Source organism: Chenopodium album, chromosome 9, assembly GCF_948465745.1.
Source record: "Chenopodium album chromosome 9, dcCheAlbu1.1, whole genome shotgun sequence".
NCBI lineage: Eukaryota > Viridiplantae > Streptophyta > Magnoliopsida > Caryophyllales > Amaranthaceae > Chenopodium > Chenopodium album.
Genome location: NC_137842.1, coordinates 53,941,066 through 53,960,061, shown reverse-complemented (window position 1 = coordinate 53,960,061; position 18,996 = coordinate 53,941,066). Strand labels below are relative to the sequence as shown.

At 34.7% G+C, this 18,996-nt stretch overlaps 2 protein-coding genes across 4 annotated transcripts in view; one reads left to right on the top strand and one right to left on the bottom strand.

Moving 5' to 3' along the window:
- The first annotated feature begins 4,977 nt into the window (after window positions 1–4,977).
- LOC145558579 (serine carboxypeptidase-like 51) lies at window positions 4,978–15,979 on the top strand. 2 transcript variants are annotated; one of them, XM_081619864.1, is made up of 13 exons: window positions 4,978–5,370; window positions 5,501–5,595; window positions 5,720–5,827; window positions 5,903–6,143; window positions 7,174–7,217; window positions 9,285–9,352; window positions 9,570–9,675; window positions 10,083–10,306; window positions 11,233–11,302; window positions 12,348–12,398; window positions 14,229–14,281; window positions 14,447–14,579; window positions 15,725–15,979. In XM_081619864.1, exons 1-13 carry the CDS (start codon window positions 5,271–5,273, stop codon window positions 15,791–15,793), a joined length of 1,362 nt encoding a protein of 453 aa, XP_081475990.1. In that variant the 5' UTR covers window positions 4,978–5,270; the 3' UTR covers window positions 15,794–15,979. The 2 variants fall into 2 exon arrangements, with proteins under 2 accessions (XP_081475990.1, XP_081475989.1); XM_081619863.1 differs by having other exon boundaries at window positions 4,978–5,412.
- Window positions 15,980–16,837: 858 nt separating this feature from the next.
- The window catches only part of LOC145558578 (uncharacterized), a 28,261-nt gene continuing 26,102 nt past the window's right edge, over window positions 16,838–18,996 (bottom strand). The window contains exons 22-26 of one of the 2 annotated variants that reach the window (XM_081619860.1): window positions 18,790–18,909; window positions 18,616–18,693; window positions 17,373–17,423; window positions 17,074–17,226; window positions 16,838–17,001 (exon numbers count right to left, since the gene is read on the bottom strand). In XM_081619860.1, coding sequence (XP_081475986.1) covers window positions 17,116–17,226; window positions 17,373–17,423; window positions 18,616–18,693; window positions 18,790–18,909 — 360 coding nt within the window. In that variant the 3' untranslated portion in view covers window positions 16,838–17,001; window positions 17,074–17,115. Of the gene's footprint in view, window positions 17,227–17,372; window positions 17,424–18,615; window positions 18,694–18,789; window positions 18,910–18,996 lie in introns of both variants that reach the window. The other variant, XM_081619859.1, reaches the window with a different exon arrangement.

Here is an 18,996-nt window from a genome sequence, read left to right as displayed (position 1 = left end):
CTTCCAAGCAATCAGGAAGAAGACCAGATTTGAATGGGGAGATGAGGCTGAGACGACCTTTCAAGGGCTGAAAGAACACCTCCAGTCTTTGCCAAGACTTGTTAGTCCATTGCCTAGGGAGGTGTTATACATGTACCTAGCCGTCTCAGATCATGCCCTCAGTGCCGTTCTCCTTGCTGAGAGAGACGGTGTTCAGCTTCCGGTCTATTTCATTAGTCATGTCTTAAAAAATGCTGAGCTCCGGTACCTGTAGACACCCATTTGTGTCTCCCCAAAACCAAACCCGGTGATGAGTACCTTTCACATCGAATCATAATCGAATGAAACGAAAGTGTGGAAAGGTCTAGTGTAGCGGAAAGTTTTATTTCTTTTCTTTTCTCCCTGTTTTGGAAAACTTTATTTTAAGAAAATAGCTAATCCAGTTTGGTTGGTCCATGATATGGGTCCAATAGTGGTGTAGTTGGATAGGGCTTGCAAAGACCTTTCCAACGATATATTATAAGCCCAATTCTGATGAATATTGAGGAAGTTATGGCCAATTTACCAAACAGGGCCCGGTTTGAGCTTTATGTACGGCCCAATGATCTAGGGGAGGGCCTAATATGATTTATCATTCCTAATACAATTAGGAATGGTTTTGGTCTTCTAGAATCTTCTAGAAGGTTCTTTTCATTCCTAATCAATTAGCATTGATAAGTTGACTTTGTTGACTTTTCAGAGTTTTAATCAAGATCAAATAGCATTTTCGAAGAAATTATATTATTTTATCTTCCAGTACAGGAATTTTATCAGATTTTCGAAAACGCGTTGAAATCCAGTTTGGCGTCCAACCCCAGGCCTTGGCGCTTGGAACCAGGCTTGGCGCCAGGCGCTAGCCACCGGTGCCTGGCGCCAGCTAGCCAGGGTTGGCGCCAATCCTGTTTTGCGATCTTCAGACTCTGTTTTGTTAAATTATCTTTTTTGGCTGATTTTCTCTATAAATATCGTATCAAAAACTCCGTTTTCATTCACCAATTCTCACGAATTCTCATCAACAATTAGTTTTAATTAGCTTTCGTCAACATTAATTCTTTAGCATTCTTTTCTTTCTTCAATTCTTTCTTGCTTTTTCATACAAAATTCCGCATTCGCAAGATCTAGAAACACTTAGCCATATTCGAAGTTGCCTTCGCCCTAGACGTGAAAGGTTTAATTTCTGAGGGTTTGGTCCCAAATCTCTCTTTCAATTATTTAATTTAATTGTTTGATTATTATTTTCCTTGAAGTTACTAACGTGTGTATTTTGTTATTAGAAAGAGGTACGAGGCATCAAAGTAAGTACTTTAATTGATTTATTGATATTACGATGTAGATATCATGTTTATATTGTTGTTATGATTCCTAGTATCATGTCTAGGGTATTTTAATATTAAATATGATTGTTATGATGCTTCCTATGTTCTTCCTAATATTAATTCATGTTAGTATCATGTTAGGGTTAAAGATTTGATTTTTATTGCTTAGTGACATGCTAGGGTTTGTTATTAATCTGGTTAGTATCATGCCTAGGATCTTACTTTTATTATGCTTTAACATGAATATTGTTATAATTATGATTATTATTAATTATGATTGCTATGATTATGATATTCGTTATTGTTCATGATTATTTTAATTATAATTATTATTGATTATTATTATGTTGCTTGATACATATTATATTTATTGTTATTGCTTGATCACACCTTTTATGCATGTTAAAGGGAATTTGTACTTGTAATCACGCTTAATAAGATAATTAATAATCTTGTTAGGGTAAATATGATCATAATTCAAGTGATCGCCAATAATAGATTTGTTTGTGCATTAAATTCAACCAACATAGATTAAACAGGTTTAGGATTAATCCTATTGATTGCATGTTAGTCAAAAAGCGCACATGAATACGAGCAGAATAAAGTAGAGGCCTATTATTAGGGCAGGTTCAATCTCTTTTAGGTTGGATTTGTACCTTCATCCCCGGACCCTTATTTGGTTCATGACCTTATGGAGTTGACGATCTCTTGGATCGTTAAGGGGTGTAACCTTCACCTCGTGAACGGTTTATAAGTTCCTTAAAAACTTGTTGGCGACTCTTTTGCTCTATCTTCTTCCCTTTTGGACGCCACCGTATTTTAGTGTATGATCACAGTGGGGTTCAAGCTAGTGGGATTTTAAAGGACAAGTTCTATTTGATTTCCTCTCCAACCCTTAGTTGTACCGGCGCAGTGTCCGGTTGTGTCTTAGGGTTGGAGAGGAAATCAAATAGAACTTGTCCTTCCACCCGGACCATTTGGACACTTTGTCCAAATTCATCAAGTATTGGGGCAAGGTAGTCAGTGTATACCATGCCCCATGGCCGCCTGGAGCCTTGATCAAGTAGTGCATGTGAGCGAAGGCAGAGAAACTGGGGTTCAAGTTTTGAAACTCGCAGGCGGCGATGTAACTTAATATGTTCACCCACGAGTTAGGGGTGAGCTGCCAAACCCCCAGATCATACCCCTTGAGGATTTTCCTAATCCCGGGGTGGAGGGGGAACCGGAGGCCGGCTTCTATAACCGTCTCATAGCAGATGAAGTAATCATCTGCATGGTCAATGTCGTCCCCCCAGGCCATCACAGCATCAGCCGGAGGGACAATAACTTCCCAACCCTTTCCAAATGGATGTTTCTCTTTAAAGGCCCTGAACCCGCTATTAAGAAGGGCAATGTTACTCGGCACCATCCGGGTCTTTTTGGGGTTGGGATTGTCAGGAACCTTGGGCGGCTGCTAATAGTCAGCCGCAAAATCCCCCTAGTCAGAGCCAGAGGATTCCGCTCTTGATCCCTGGCCGGCCTCAGCGTCGCCGGCTTCATTGGAGGAGGCGGCTCCCTCGCCGTCCACTTCTCTTACTCCAGAGCTCCTGGAGGTAGAGGGAGCCTCTTCATCAGATCCGCTCTCCTCCCAATTCCTCTGATCCCCTTCCGGGAAAACCTCATCGGCTGACACTCTCATGGTGCGCCGGCTTTTAGACCGCCTGGCCGTTTGTTTCGTTCTGGCCATTGTGTCCTGCACAGACACAGAGAGGGAGGAATTCGGAGATGAGCATATTGGTTCCGACAGTTCAGAAGAGGCACCCCCTGTTCTAGACTCAGCCGTTCCGGGGGATCGGCTGAGTGTCCTAGGCAGTGCCGAGTGGGTGGATTGGGAACTCATTTATATTCTCTAAAGAAAGCCGGGCATACAGACGGAAAAAATTGTATGTAAATTGAAAGGGAGAAAAGCTAAAATGGTACAGGCGGTTACCTTGCTTTAACTCTGAAAAATCTGAAAACCGCTACAGCCGGTGAACCGGGTGATGTACTGCTAGCACTCGGAAGCTTGAAACTTGCTGTTATGTAGGCGGGAGCAGAGAAAACTCTCTCTAGAATCTCTCTCTTTTTCTCTCTCTAAAAGTCAATATGAACGTAAGGCGTGAAAAGGAGGGGGGGTAACTTTCTATTTATAGAAAGTAAAAGTGGGGGAAAAATTTTGATTTGAAATTCAAAATTTTACCCGTTACTGTTCACCTATGAAAGGTGGACACGTGTCACAGGCCCCACGTGACATGCACGTGCGACCTGTGAGGGGCAAATGTTTAGGGTATTTTTACCCTAGACACGTGGACCAATGAGAGGTCGCCACGTGTCGAGCTCAGGATGGCCCATGTGGCTCAACATCCTCTTGACACTTGGCGCCCTCAGATATGTTTCTGAAATGGCGGCTTTCAAAGGCCCTAACTCCTAGGAGCGCCATAAAATGGCGCAGCCCACTAAAATCTAGGTCAGTGACCTAGGTAGGGGCACATTTTCCAACGACCCTATAAATAGGGAGATATTTCCCCATTTTGGGGACACAATTGAATCATTTATTACACCCTTATTCTCTTACATCAGAGAAAGACCTGAGCTTGGAATCCGAGCAGATACCCACCTAAATTTCCGTTCTCTTTATTCCGTTTCAAGTTACTAACTTGACCGTCGGAGGCGGAGCTCCAACCACCCGGAGTCTCCGTTATTTTCCAGGTACAGCTCAGCCGAATCAGACTTCGTGACGTAACTCTCCCAAGGGACAAAAACACCCAAAACAGATGGGGTATAAAGGTTGGATTTTTGAGGAATAAAATGAAGGTTGAATTTTTGTAAGGAAAAAGTGCAAAGGTTGGATTTTTCTTTTCCATTTTTCCTTTAATTTAACCTATTATATGAAAATGATTATTGAAAGTTATGTGTAACTTACCCTAAAATAGAAATTCGTGAGTGTCATCTATAATACTCAAATTTATTTATGAGCGATAAATTGAAATTAAAAATTAAATAAAAAAAATGTATTGTACAAAATTAAATTTAGTATGAATAAAATTACTAAAATACCCGTTTTAAAAAAAAATTACTTAAATACCCTTTTAACCCCGGTCTAGCGGCCTACCCGACCTCGACCTTTCCCACACTTACTTAAATATAAATATTGAGAGTGAGGTATAGCTCAAGTGGTTAGAGCTTCCCTCCCGATTTCAGGAGATCCTGGGATCGATTCTCACCCTCGCCCTTTGTGGCTCTCTAAACACCAAAAAAAAAAAAACTTAAATATAAATATTTGACAGACTGCATTCTCAATTTCTCACAGGGCCGGCTATTAGGCTGTGCAAACAGCCCAACAGCACAGGGCCTCACAATTTTTGGGGCCCCAAATGTCTGACAAACTTCATTAGTATAATAAGAAACCAACGCTAATAAAGTTATGTAATTGAGCATGGCATACTTGGTATAAGATCACTTTATAAGATCCTTGAGTTGTGACTTAAAAAAAATAGCTAACGGTTTACGGTGTTTGGCTATTGTGTAAAAAAAAATTAGCTAACGAAATTTACACTACTAAGTTGTGTAAATAGCACAGGCCCCCTAAATGTTTAAGACGGCCCTGATTTCTCACACGCTAATATCACCCAAACTTCCCAACACTCAAACCCCACAAAACCCATTTATGGAAAAACAATCGTACCACACTACCCCAATCTTTTAATTACTATTACCACTATAATTATTAACACCACAAATCTCCATTATTAAGTGCACTCCTAATCAAATCCTCTTCACTTTATCAAATTATATCTTTATGCTAGACTGTACACACTGACAATCAAAGCTTTTAGGGTTCTCAATTCTATATATACCCAATAATCCAGCACTTTTTATTCAACTGCAAACCCTTTTTTAGAGAGTAATTTAAACAATATGGCAAAAAGCTCTGTTTTATACCAAAATGCTCTGTTTTTTGCAACTCTGTTTCTTCTTTTTCATGGAAATTTTGCTAGAAAATCAAAAAGAAATGGTGGTAATGGTTTAGAAGAATGGGGTTATGTTGAAGTTAGACCAAGCAAGTATTTCTATTTTTCTTCAACTTTTGCTGCATTAATATTATATTATTTGGTTTGGTTATTAATTAAATTTGTTATTTGTTGTAGAAGCACATATGTTTTGGTGGTTGTACAAAAGTCCATTTAGAGTTGATAATCCAAACAAGCCATGGCCAATAATTCTATGGCTTCAAGGCGGGCCGGTAAGTAATTCCCATTTCCGGATTACAATAAGGTTGCGTACATCTAAACCTATTAGATCTCGATAATCTAACATATTACAAAAAATACTAGTGACACTCATTGGTAGAATTTGAAATAATGCAGGGAGCTTCAGGAATAGGAATTGGCAATTTCGAAGAGGTCGGACCATTAGACACAAATTTAAAAACTCGAAATTCGACATGGTTGAAGAAAGCAGACCTTCTCTTTGTCGTAAGTAAATTAAACCTTATCGACCTTAACATACAATTTATCATTCATACACATAACGTTACGAGTAAATAACAGGATAATCCAGTAGGAACAGGATTTAGTTATGTAGAAGACAAGAAATTAGTGGTGAAAAGTGATGAAGAAGCAGGAGAAGATCTAACAAGATTGTTAAAAGAGATATTTAACAAGAATGTCAAGTTACAAAAAAGTCCATTGTATATTGTTGCTGAATCTTATGGTGGTAAATTTGCGGTTACTCTTGGATTAGCTGCACATAAAGCCATTCTTTCTGGCCAATTGAACCTCAAGCTTGGAGGTACCTCTTTTTTTTTTTTTTTTTTTTTTTTTTTTTTTTTTTTAAATAGTATTATTTTTTGTTTTTTTGTTTATAGATTTTACAATTTAAATAACCTTTTGTAATGTATAGCTGTTAAAAACTGTACACAATAATTGTAATGCACATTAATTTTTTCCTTGTAACATTTTGATAAAAACAGTAATTAATCTATTCCCTAATGATTGAAATTAAACCCATATATAAAAAAGATCATTTAAGATTATGCACATTATATACTACATCGTGATTTATCATCACATGCATAACATAACATTTGTAGCTAGTTTACCTTTCATATGTATTCCATAGTCCGTACATGTTAAGTATTAGATTATTAGACAAGTAAAACAAATTTTAACCAATTACACTTCTATGATTCATGCTATGATATTAATCACCAATTCCAGCTTAACAGTAGGTGAACTGATCAGCAACATATTGTAAAGATAAGTACTTTTTTTTTTTAATTTTTTACTCGTCTAACTATTTATCAGGGAACGAAATCTTTGATTCCAACCAAAAAAAAAAAAAAAAAAAGAAAGAAAGAAAAAAGAAAAATTATGGTAGGTGAAGTTGATCAGACCGTTAATAAAGTGAAGAAGAGGAATCAATGAATCAAATCATAGTTTTTGACTTGTAAAAAGAAAGTTTATAAATTAAAGTTGTACACAAAATAAAAACTGTTTATTTGGTTTTTATTCTGTTCATCTAATAGTTTTAGTGGTTACATAGTTTTAGGTTATAATTAAGCTAATCAATTTAATGTGGATAATGATTTCAAAAAAAAAAAAAAAAAAAGTGAATAAAGAAGAAAATCCATCGTGCAAAGGGTAGACCTTAATCTTTAAATGATTATTTTTTTACTGTTTTAACAACAACCATTAGAGGCTCAAAGAAGCTTAATTAAAATTGTGCATAACCTTTTAATGCTTGTTTTTTGTTCTATATATATATATATGTTATTGTATTAGAGGTTGAATATTGATTTTATTTTTCTATTATATGTTAGGTATTGCCCTTGGAGATAGTTGGATTTCTCCTGAAGATTTTGCGGTAAGTTACCTTAATTTAATCCATTTCCTATAGATTTATTATGTCCCTTGTGAAAAGAATGTATAATGCGAATTTCATAATCCATTTCCTATAGATTTATTATGTCCCTTGTGAAAAGAATGTATAATGTGAATGTCATTCTCTCTCTCTCTCTCTATATATATATATATATATATATATACACAAATTTTTGTATGCGGCTGGCCACATGGTGCGGCAGGGGTTACTTGTATGGTGTTATTATAGGTGTTACCTGTATTTTGGGGTTACTTGTATGGGTGTTACTGGTTTTGTCAGGGGTTACTTGTAGGTGTTATTTGTATTCAGGGGTTACTTGTATGGGTGTTAATGGTTTATTTTGGTCAGGGGTTACTTGTAGGTGTTACTTGTATTATGGTTTATTTTGGTTTTGGTCAGTGGTTACTTGTAGGGATGTTATTGTTTAGTATGAGGTTTTGGTGCGGGGTTACTTGTAGGTGTTACTCAACCCATTCAAGTAATCCCATAAATACAAGTAACCCATACAAGTAACGAATCCCAAAATACAAGTAACTCCAGAAATAAGTAACCCAGAATACAAGAAACCCCGCCACACCATGTGGCCTGCCGCACTGAAAAAGCTCTGATATATATTAGGGGTGTTCAAATCCGGGTACCCGGGTTTTCGGGTACCCGAAAACCCGGGTACCCGGAGTTTCGGGTAGTTGGTAATTCGTCTCATGTCCCGACCCGAATATCTCGGGTACCCGAATTATTCGGGTCGGGCCATTGGGTACCCGGATTTTCTCATTCTCTCATTCTCTAATCGGCATTCCCTCATTCTCAAAAAGTTCAAACACTCAAATACCAAAAAAAGCAGGCATACAAGCATAATATAATCATAAACATCACCAATTAAAAATCTAAGAATGAATCAAATAACCTCAATCAAACAAATACTTTGTAAATCAATTATCTTTTAATAAAATTCAATTACAAGAATAAGAGAACAACTTAGGAAAGAAAAATCAGAATTCCTCGAACACCCATTTCTACCAAAGGAAAATCGAAGACGACGAGTCAACGACAGCCACTCTCCTCACCGGAACTCGGTCGAGACCGCCGCCATCAATCCATTATCAGCAACACAAACCCTTCGAAGCAGAGGAGGAGAGGGAAAACTCTCGCAACAAAATCAATTGTTAAACAAGTGAGAATTGATTAATAACTTCAGTATAGATAACCAAACTACCAAATTAACCCACCTTCTAATAACCAAGAATTGAGTATACTAAGATCCGTGAAGCAGAGAGAGGAAGAAAGAGAGGCACGAGCCACTAAGTAGAGAGGAAGATCCGAGTGCAGTTCGGAATAGCTTCACTCCGAGGAAGAGGAAGAAAGAGGAAGAGAGAGGAAGAGGAAGAGAGAGAAAAGAAGAGAGAGAGCGGCAGAGGGGGTGTTGAGAAATGGGAAGTTGAGAACCCTAATGGAGTAATGGGCTGGGCTTAAGTTTGAAGAGGGTTTTTTTTTTTTTTTTTTTTAATATCAATTTATTTTCGGGAAATTCGGGTACCCGGGATTTAAAAAATGCGGCCCATGTCCCGACCCGGATAACATGCAATTTTTCCAGGTCGGGTATCCGTCCCGGAAAACCAGATTTTTCTCCCAAATTTCCCATCGGGTATTTACTGGGTCATCGGGAAATCGGGTCGGGACAATCGGGTCGGGTTTTTTTGAACACCCCTAATATATATATATATATATATATATATATATATAAGTCCTTATGTATGCATGCATATATCATAATTGGTTATTAAATTAACTCAATTTAAAATATGATTTTTTTTTTCATAAAAGAGACAGAGTATATGAATGTTTGATCGTGTGCGAGAGGGGATATGTGGAAAATTTTAGAGAAGATTCAAATTTAACATTCTATTAGACAAAGATACTTCCTTTGGGTTTTATGTGGAGAATAAAAGAGAAAATTCAAATTTGACATTCTATTAAATATACTTGTAGATATTTCCTTTGTCCTTTATTTTGTCCTTTCATTTCTAAGTATTCTTGTGTGCCTATTTGTAGTCATCGTGGGGGCCTCTTCTTAAAGATGTTTCAAGGCTTGATGATGAAGGATTTCAAAATGCTAACAGGTAAAGGGGTCTATCTTTACAAAAGTATTATTATTTTGTATTAGCATAGATATCAAGTTATTTTACTAATAAAAGTTAAGCTGAGAGAAGACGTACCTAATTTTTATGTGTATCTTAACTCGTGCATGATACTAATGACACAATTTCAATCATCGAAGAGTCTAAACATAATTTGACAAAATATCATTTCATTCTAATTGATATTTTGTACTATCAGTTTAGCAGAGCAGATTAAGCAGCAATTAAGCAAGGGACAGTTTGAGAATGCCACAGAAACATGGTCTGCACTAGAGAGTGATATCAGCTCTCGAAGTAATAGTGTGGTAAGTGGTAGTTAATCAATATGATTTCTATCGTGATTTAGTAATTTAAAAATACACCCTAATTTATGATTTGAGTCTATTGACATAATAATAGTTACTCTAATTTCCCTAACTACCCTTAATGCATATCGCCTAAGTAATTTTCACCTTTTATATCAACGAACATAAATAATAATCTACTACCTCCAGATTATATTATATGCAACTTTGAGGTATTATTTGTGAGATACAAAAAATTCCAAAGTTACATATAATATGATCTTTATTTTGAGTAAGGAGAAGGTTCTACCGAGCCAGGCTAACTCGAACCCTTAAGAATGGTAGAGGCAATAACTACTTAGGTAACTTGTAAATTATGAGAAAGGTGTGTGTTGTCTTCCTATGTAATTTTGTACAAATTTTTACAGGACTTTTACAACTTTTTACTGGATTCTGGTTTGGACCCACTTTCAACAACAACAACAACAACGATGACAAAAAATGTGGGATTATCAAAAAAGCTAGTGTTTGGCAGATACTCAACTTACCTTTCTTCTTTAAGGAGTTATCCTGCTGGAAATGAGGGTGGTCTTGGTTCCTTAATGGATGGTCCTGTTAGAAAGAAGCTTAAAATTATTCCAGATAATGTCACGTAAGAGAAACTTTTCCTTGCTTTTTTTCCTTACTAAGAATAAAAAATGTTTGTTCCGTAAAAATTGCAACAACTACCCCAAAAAGACTTGCGTGGACCTGGTCCACAATAATATTATTGTGGATCCGAGGTCTATACACACGCAACTGACTTTATATTGAACATAGTGACCATTATTTTTAACATAGTAACCTTATTTTTAACCTAGTAACCTTTATTAAAACTACTACAACGTTTAATAATATTGTGAACTTGAAATACGACGCTATTACCCTAATTTTAACATAGTGGCCTTTATTATTCATATTGATCAGTATATAAAATATTTCATTACAAAAATAACCATTTAGGCCTATATATTACCAAAATGATATTTATTTCAATATAGTGACCTTTTTTTTAATTATAGTGACCCTTTTTTTTTTATTAATAAAACAACCATACTTTCTCTAATGTTAGTGGTCCACAATAAATTAGTGTGAACCAGGTCCATTTAAGAATTTGTACAACTACCCATATTATACTCGCATTTTAAAGATTTTTGTGGGTTTTTAAGGTTTTTGTGTGTGATTCACAATTTCACATGAATTTTGCGTTTCTTTCACACTTTTTAAATTTTTGTGCCCATTATGATATCTAGAACAAAAGAAGTATTATGTAATAATTTGGAGGATGCCTCAGTTTCTCATGGTGAGAAACAAACACATAGCATTTTCGTAAATAAACCAACAACTTTATTCAACTTCAACAACTTTATTCAACTTTATTTAATTGTGGAGCCCACAATAATGAAAAAGTTGTTGATTTATTCACGAAAATGCCATTATGAGAAACAAATTGTTTCTCACCACGAGAAACAGGGAATTTCCCAATAATTTGTCTGATGATGAATATAACTAATGTGTGATATAAAATGATTTTGTTAGGTGGGGAGGCCAAGGTGGACTGGTTTTTGATGCACTTGAAAGTGATTTCATGAAGCCTAGGATTGCTGAGGTAAATAATTTGTGCAATTGTTGTTATTCACATCTTCTATTAGTTCTTAAATGTGTACTATTCTATAAGAAACCATAATGGCAGTCTGGCAGTTTGGCAGATACGGAATATAGCCTCATAAAATAGGATGTACCAATAATTAGTAGAGATGCAACGATCATTAGAAAAATCGGCCTATAGTTCCTCACCTTTTAACTGATATATTTTCGATACATTATTAAAATAATATAGTATTTATTTTTAAATGACACAGTTTAGTTAATTTGGTACTTCATACTTATAATTGAAATATTAAAGAGAGGATTCTATATACTTCCTCCGTTAATGGTTAATTGCAACAAAGGAATATTTTATATCTCACAAATAATACCCCTTTATTGCAATTAACTATTAACGGAGGAAGTATATTGATTACACGTGGCTCTCAAAGCTACATAATTGTTAAAACCCATCATATTATAAAAATGTGATATGTTATGAAACTAGATGAAATATAATAGATAACATTGTAGGAAACTAGCAATACAAAGAACAAAAAAGAAGTCTATGATGGGAAGATAAATTTGTTGTCATTAGCTAATGTCGGCTTGTGTTTATGTTCCTCTAACATAAGTGAACAATGAACCAATTTGTGTACTCTAGCTTTTGGCGTATTATTTTTTTTGATTATTATTGGACAATATAAACATTAATGTAAAGACATTAATAATCCTAGAAAGTCTCATTTATACAAAGAAGCTACCTTTTTCTTTGAAGTTTTTTTTTTTTTTTTTTTTTTTTTTTTTTTTTTTTTTTGAGGAAAACCTTTTTCTTTGAAGTTCAATGTCATTATTAAAACCTCTTAAGTAATGTGTTCTCAAAAAATAATTACTTGTTAAAAAAAATACAAAATAAATAATTATTGTCGAAAACTATATATAGAAAAAAAAGAATCTTGAATGACTGATAAATTCAATTGTAAGAAATTTTCTCTCTTCTATAAAAAATCAAGATATTTTGTAGCAAACTCATGTAATGTATTTGTGAATAATTGTGATACATACAGGTTGACGAGTTGCTTTCTAAAGGAGTTGATGTTACTATATACAATGGACAAGTAAGTCTTTCTACCCCAATTTATGTTTGGAGGTGATAGTAAGTGTATACTATGAATCTAATTACTACGTATTTTAAAAGTTTTAGTCCTATATGAAGTATAATAAAAAAAAAATAAAGTAATAAATAAAAAATAAAGAAACCTAGTAATATGAAGTATAGGACGTACTATTTACAATCAACTCGTCAATCAATCAAAGCCTTAATCTCATAAGTGGAGTCGACTACATGAACCAAAAGTGATTATTCCATATAGTCATCGACAAAAATACTCCTCCTCCATCCCTTACGCACCAATGCTTTATACTCATACAAATCCATGTATTTCATATCCTTCATAACTCCTTTTAACGAAGTCAATTCAGTCTCTTCTGTCTTCTCCCTCATTTAACCCCTTCATGGTCTCACTCTTCCACTCTTCGTACTAGTGCATCCCCGGGGCTTCGTCTTACATGCCCAAACCAATGTAAGTGATTTTTCCTTAGTTTGTCTCCAATGTCTGCCACACCTACTTTCTAGCGAAGCATAGGACACACGTAGTATTTAACATATTATCTATAAATATTAGGTTATAATAATGGGAAAGAAACTTCTAACCCGGATGTTGGAGTTTAATCCTTGCTCTTCATATGTGGGAATCTATTTGTCCTTATGTCTACCTCGCTAAGGCATTGATATAAGAAAAAGTTTAACATTTAATAAACTAAACTAATTGACATCTATCTACTATGAGGTTTAATTAACTTTGAGGTTGGGAATTCAAGGTTTTTTTTTTTTCAAATGAGCTGTGAGGGCAATACCCTGTATAAATGGGGTGGGAGATTTGTAGCTGCAACTTTTATGAATGTCGACTGCAACTTTATATAATGATTGTTGAAACAACTGTTTTCAAATTGTCCCTAAGTTTGTTGTTTTATCATATTGGTTTCCTCAATTTGTTGATTAGGTTTGTTGACCATTAATTCAGCAACAACTTTGGCTCAATATAACCACACTTTATTATGTCATCCACGTCAAATGAATTCTTGATTCCATTCTTTTTAAGTAGTGTCCACCTTATCTAACCATGCCGTTACGTTTACGCCGTATATACCATACGGTTCCATTTGATAAGTATCTATTGCATTAATTTCAATAAGATTGTCTTAGTTTATTAGGTTTCAAAAATTAAGCAACTTTTAAATAATACGCTTGATTGTCTTTCAAAATAATAATAATAATAATAATAATAATAATAATAATAATAATAGTAGTAATAATAATAATAATAATAATACGCTTGATTCTGTTTATTTAAGACAGTACATTAAGGAGGCATTGGGTTCACAAAGTAAAAAGGGAATGACAAAAAGCATTTGTATAAACTAGATACAACTAATTGTGTCACCTAATAATTTATAAATTACATGTAATTCTTGCTACAATATCTCCATTAGATAGCAATATGCTTTTATAATTCTATGCGCAACTAATAAATGCTTAAGGGGTAGTAAAAAATCTAAAAATTACCCAAGATCTTGAAAATACACCGTAAATATGAAGTGACTTGAATTATGTAAAATGTGATTATGAGCTTTATTAGTTACATAAAGGGTTTCATGAGCTTGTATCCAATTTATAAGATAAATGCCGCTAGTTGGTATTTTAGGGTTGATTGTAAACATGCTCTCGTTCATTTATTGTTTCTCTTGATCATTTAATTAAGTTATATGTATATTGTATAACAAAACAGGTGGTACCTAAAAAGATAAAACGGGTACTATTTGCTTACTATAATCATCTATCTAAGCGAATAATAATTAATATTGTTTTTCTCATTTTGTATGATTAGCTTGATGTCATTTGTGCAACCAAAGGAACACAAGCATGGGTGGAGAAGCTCAAGTAAGTCCATCAAATACTCACTAGTTTTTGGCAAATAAATTCTCTCCGAGGCATCTTTTTTTAAAAAAAAATTACTCCGATATAAATCACCTAATTTAGTAAATTAAGGAAATTAAATTGTTAAAATTTTATAATGATGTTAATGAAAATGTGATTAATTATCAGGTGGGAAGGTCTAAAGAGTTTTCTAAGTGAGAGTAGGACACCCCTATACTGTGACAGTGAAGCAGGAACAAAGGGGTTTTACAGGTCATACAAGAATCTGCATTTCTATTGGATTCTTGGAGCTGGACACTTTGTAAGTTTCTTAATTATTTTTTTCTCTTTTACAACTTCATTTTTGAATAATTTCTTGAATCATTCTTATCATCATACATCATCATTATGGCTAATGAATATTTTCATGCCATCATCATTCTTTATCTCATGGTCATGGACTCATGGGACCCTACCCAGCTGTTTGTATCATTTGTGAAACCACCATGAATAACATCATTGGTAATGAGCAAGTGCAGCTAATTATCTAACAGTTAAACATGTTGGATGAGTAAAATAATAATTTACTTAACAAAGATATTGATGACAATTTATCCATTTTAGCCCCTTTTTTTCCTAGTGGTTTACCCTTGTCATTTTCATATGTTTTTGTTGATTTAATAGTCTTGTATTGATTTTTTTTTTTTTTTGTTTTTTTTTTTTTTAATATAACTAATTTTACTGTTCTATTTTTCTTGTTTCCAACAAATTATTACCAAAGTTTTCTTTTTAAAAAATCAAAGACAATATTAGCATCCCACTAGTAAAATAGATAGACCTCATTATCAATAACATGATCATGTCTACAATTGGTTGGATCAATTGTGATCAGTTATGCACTTACCCCAATCCAAAAATAGGAAGGGCTTCCAAAAATCACTAAAATCAAAAGGAATAAGTGATTTCCAGCCAAGATTACCAAAACTGATTGAATAGTGGGATACTAATTTAGCTTTTAAATTTTTGTAAATTCTATTTCCGAAAACATCTTAACTTTTGCGAATCTTGATTTACATTAATAAATACCCGTGTCCGAATCACCTTACAAAAACGAGTAGGGTAGTTTCATTTCTATTCACATACCAACAGGCTGACCCAATCATTTATTACATGAAGTAACTGATATGGAAGTCAGGAAAAAGACTGTTGGCTGACTAGCAGAGGTTTTCTCCAAACAGAAAGTCAGCTGACAGCTGAACAAAACCTGTGTATTATCATCTCAGTTTCGGCTGTTCGACAAAAGTAGTTGTGACTGTGAGGGTCGCTGTTAGCTGTACAACTAACTGTTATTAGTGAAATTATAATTTTAAAGTATGGGTGTACGGTAAAATAACAGTTGAGTACGAGTTTTTTAAATTCTGTTGCAAATTCATTAATCCGTTTTACTTTATGATATTTATTAATCAGGTACCTTTGGAGCAGCCATGTATTGCATTAAAAATGGTGGGTAACATTACGCAGTCTCCTGCTACATAAAAGACGCATCAGATAGAAAGAAGATGATAAATTTACAGGGTGTGGTCAATGAATAACTGCGCACACATTAAATGTGTGCGAGTGAAAAAGGGTAAATGTTAGGAATTTAATGTACAGATGGTTGATCAGTCAACAATCAACAGATGAGTTAAAGAGAATTTTATAGAGAAAGAGAGGTTTTATTTTCGTGAAAAAGCTGATTGATTGCAACTTTTCAATTGTTCAAAAAAAAAAAAAAAAAAAACCAAGTGTTCTTACTGGTAATGTAGGAAAGGGAAAAAAAGAAGGAAACAGGCAATTTGTTTCAACTGAACTACATATAATAATTTTAGGCTATTTTACTTTGATTGTTAGTTTTGTCTTAAGTAGCTATGTCCGATAATCGACACCCTGACATGGGTATGGAATGAAAGATATATGTGCTAAATGAGCTCACAAATCAGCACCAGATCGCATTTCAACAACCTAAAATGTGTGTATATATATTTGCACATTAAAGCTCAATTATAACAACCTTCCAAAAACAAAAATATATGTTCCATTATGGCGTTCAGGCATGCGAATCCATTGCGTCCCCGTGTCTGAAATAATCAACCTTGACGTGCCTGATACTTACATATGTTCACACTCCAGGAAAATATGTGAACAGGGCCATTGGCTCGTGTAATGATTCAATGGTCGTGCCTAGTGTTCAGGATGAGCCACCAAGTGTCTGTGCCTGCCCAACCCGCCTGCATGGTGGCTAGCACACTGACTATCTCAAATTCACAATTAGTGGAAACTGTGTAAGGTGTTTGCTTTCGTTTTTGGGGAATTTCACATTAGTGCATTATCGTTCGAATTGGTAAACTTTCGCTATGAAATTGTAGTTTATTTGACAGGAATTTTAATCAATTTACAAGGTCTCGCTTTCTTATTCATATCTGAATCTAAAACTATCTAATTATGCCATCACATGATGTTACAATATCGAGTAACTATATCAAAATGAAGGGAACACCAGGTCACCAGTGTACACAGACATCACTGAATATGGACCAGAAATGTCGAAATTTTTTCTATTATATGCTTAGAGATATTCAATGTGATCCAAAATTACATAGTAGTTCTTGTTTGTGCTTTCATAAGGGGTGATTCCAAACCACCACCATATATTACAAAATGGAAATTACATGATGTACAGCTTCTATCTACAGAAAAATTGAAGATAAAATACTCTCCAATTTACATTTTAAAAAAAAAAAAAAAAAAAAAAAAAAAAAAGAAAGAAAGAAAGAAGAGATGATTAAATACAGAAAACCCTAACATTGTGTCCAACTCAATCATGCAGATGACTCTATCTTCTCAATAACTTCCAGTCTCGTTTTTCTCTTCCAACTTTTCATAGTTGCTACAAGGTTAACTAACCCTACAACTTGACTTTTAGTATATTCCTGGAGACAATAATCAGAAGAATACAACTTGATGTAAGATAAATGAATATGACAATACATTCACTTATATTTACCCATTATTCACGATGAACAACAGACACAAGCAGAAGAATACAGTAGGGAAAAAGAATTATAGTTTTACATACCGGGTGTGCACGAGCCCAGTAAACATACTCAGTTTCTGGAAGGTAGTAGGCCTATAAAAAATAATAAATAAATAAATAAAACTAATAACAAATAGGACATTTTAACAAGAATAATCCAACCTTTGCGTGGTTCTTCCAAATTAATCCTTATTCCTTAATAATCCAACCTTTGCTACCCATTTTCCCTTCACAACCCTAGCAGAGTAGCAGGTCACTTGACCATTCATTACAAGAGGTTCCAAACTTCAAATCCACATGTCACTTCTTTATTGGATAAATTTTAAATTTTTTATTAAAACAGTATATTATTTTAATTTTATTTTTATAATTTTGATTATTAAAACTAATATTTTTTTTTAAAACTTCTTTCTCTCTCTTCCAGTCTTCCCCTTCCTGCTTCTTTCTCTCTCCTCTCCTTTCCATGGCATTTCCCCATTAATCCATTATCACTACCTTCCTCAGTTACTCCATTACTATTTACTACATCACCTCACCTTAGCTCCCCTCTCACTTACCCACCAACAACCACTCACAAGAACTTCACCACTCAACGCGAACCTCGCTACCACCACCATGAATCACTCACCACTTCACCACCACCACTCTAACACAAAGATCACCACCCCTACTTACCACTCACCACCCTCATTTACCATGAACCTCAAACCACCCACAAATTTAAAGCCCCAACTGACTAAAATCGAATCAGGAAGTGCGCTCAATCAATGTGATAAGCTTTTATGTCATTTTTTCAATAATCTTGGGTCGCTGCCAGTCGGGATGTGCAGTTAATCAGAAAATTGTTTAGGGAGGAGGGTTAATGATGGACTGGTGGTGGTTGTTTTAAGAATAATCGGAGTAAAGAAAAATCGAATAGATAGAGAAGAGGAGGTAAAGGTGATGGGGTGAGGAAGAAAGGGTGGTGGATGCTTGTGGTGGTGGGCGGTGGTGTTTAAAGGGGCTTCCCTGGAATGTCTCTAAGTAATAATGAGGAAGGAAGATAGAGTAAGAGGAAAAAAAAAAAAAAAAATTACTTGGCGTTATTGTTACCTGTCACATGGGTTCATTAGGAGAAAATGGGTAGCAAAGGTTAGATTATTCAGGAATAATCAAACGGTAGGCTTATTTTGAGAGAATGGAGCAAATGTTGGATTATTCTTGTTAAATTTTCCTAACAAATAAAGGCTACCCGTAAACTAATTTTCACCTACAAATTTGTAACAACATGCCAGCATATTCTTACCTTAATGAATGTCTCAACTATGTGCATTTTTGGTTTTACATCTTTTGACACAAAGTGTTGAAGTCCATTAATTAACACCTGAAAAAACACAAGTCGGATAGGATTAATAAACACATGGAGGATAAAAATTGTAAACAAACAGCGTCTGAATTGTACAGCAATTGTGAAGAAAACCTGTAGATCCAATGACATTAGAGCTCGGCCTTCATCAGTACACCTTTTTACACGTGATAGTCCCTCAACAAGTGTCTCTGCTACAATTTCAACACCATATTCCAAAAGAAGCTCTTGAACCTGCTAAAAGAGGGGGGGGGGGGATTTGTTCAAATGTAATCGTACCAGAAAAATTTATTTACTGAATTGCTAAATACCGCCAACGTT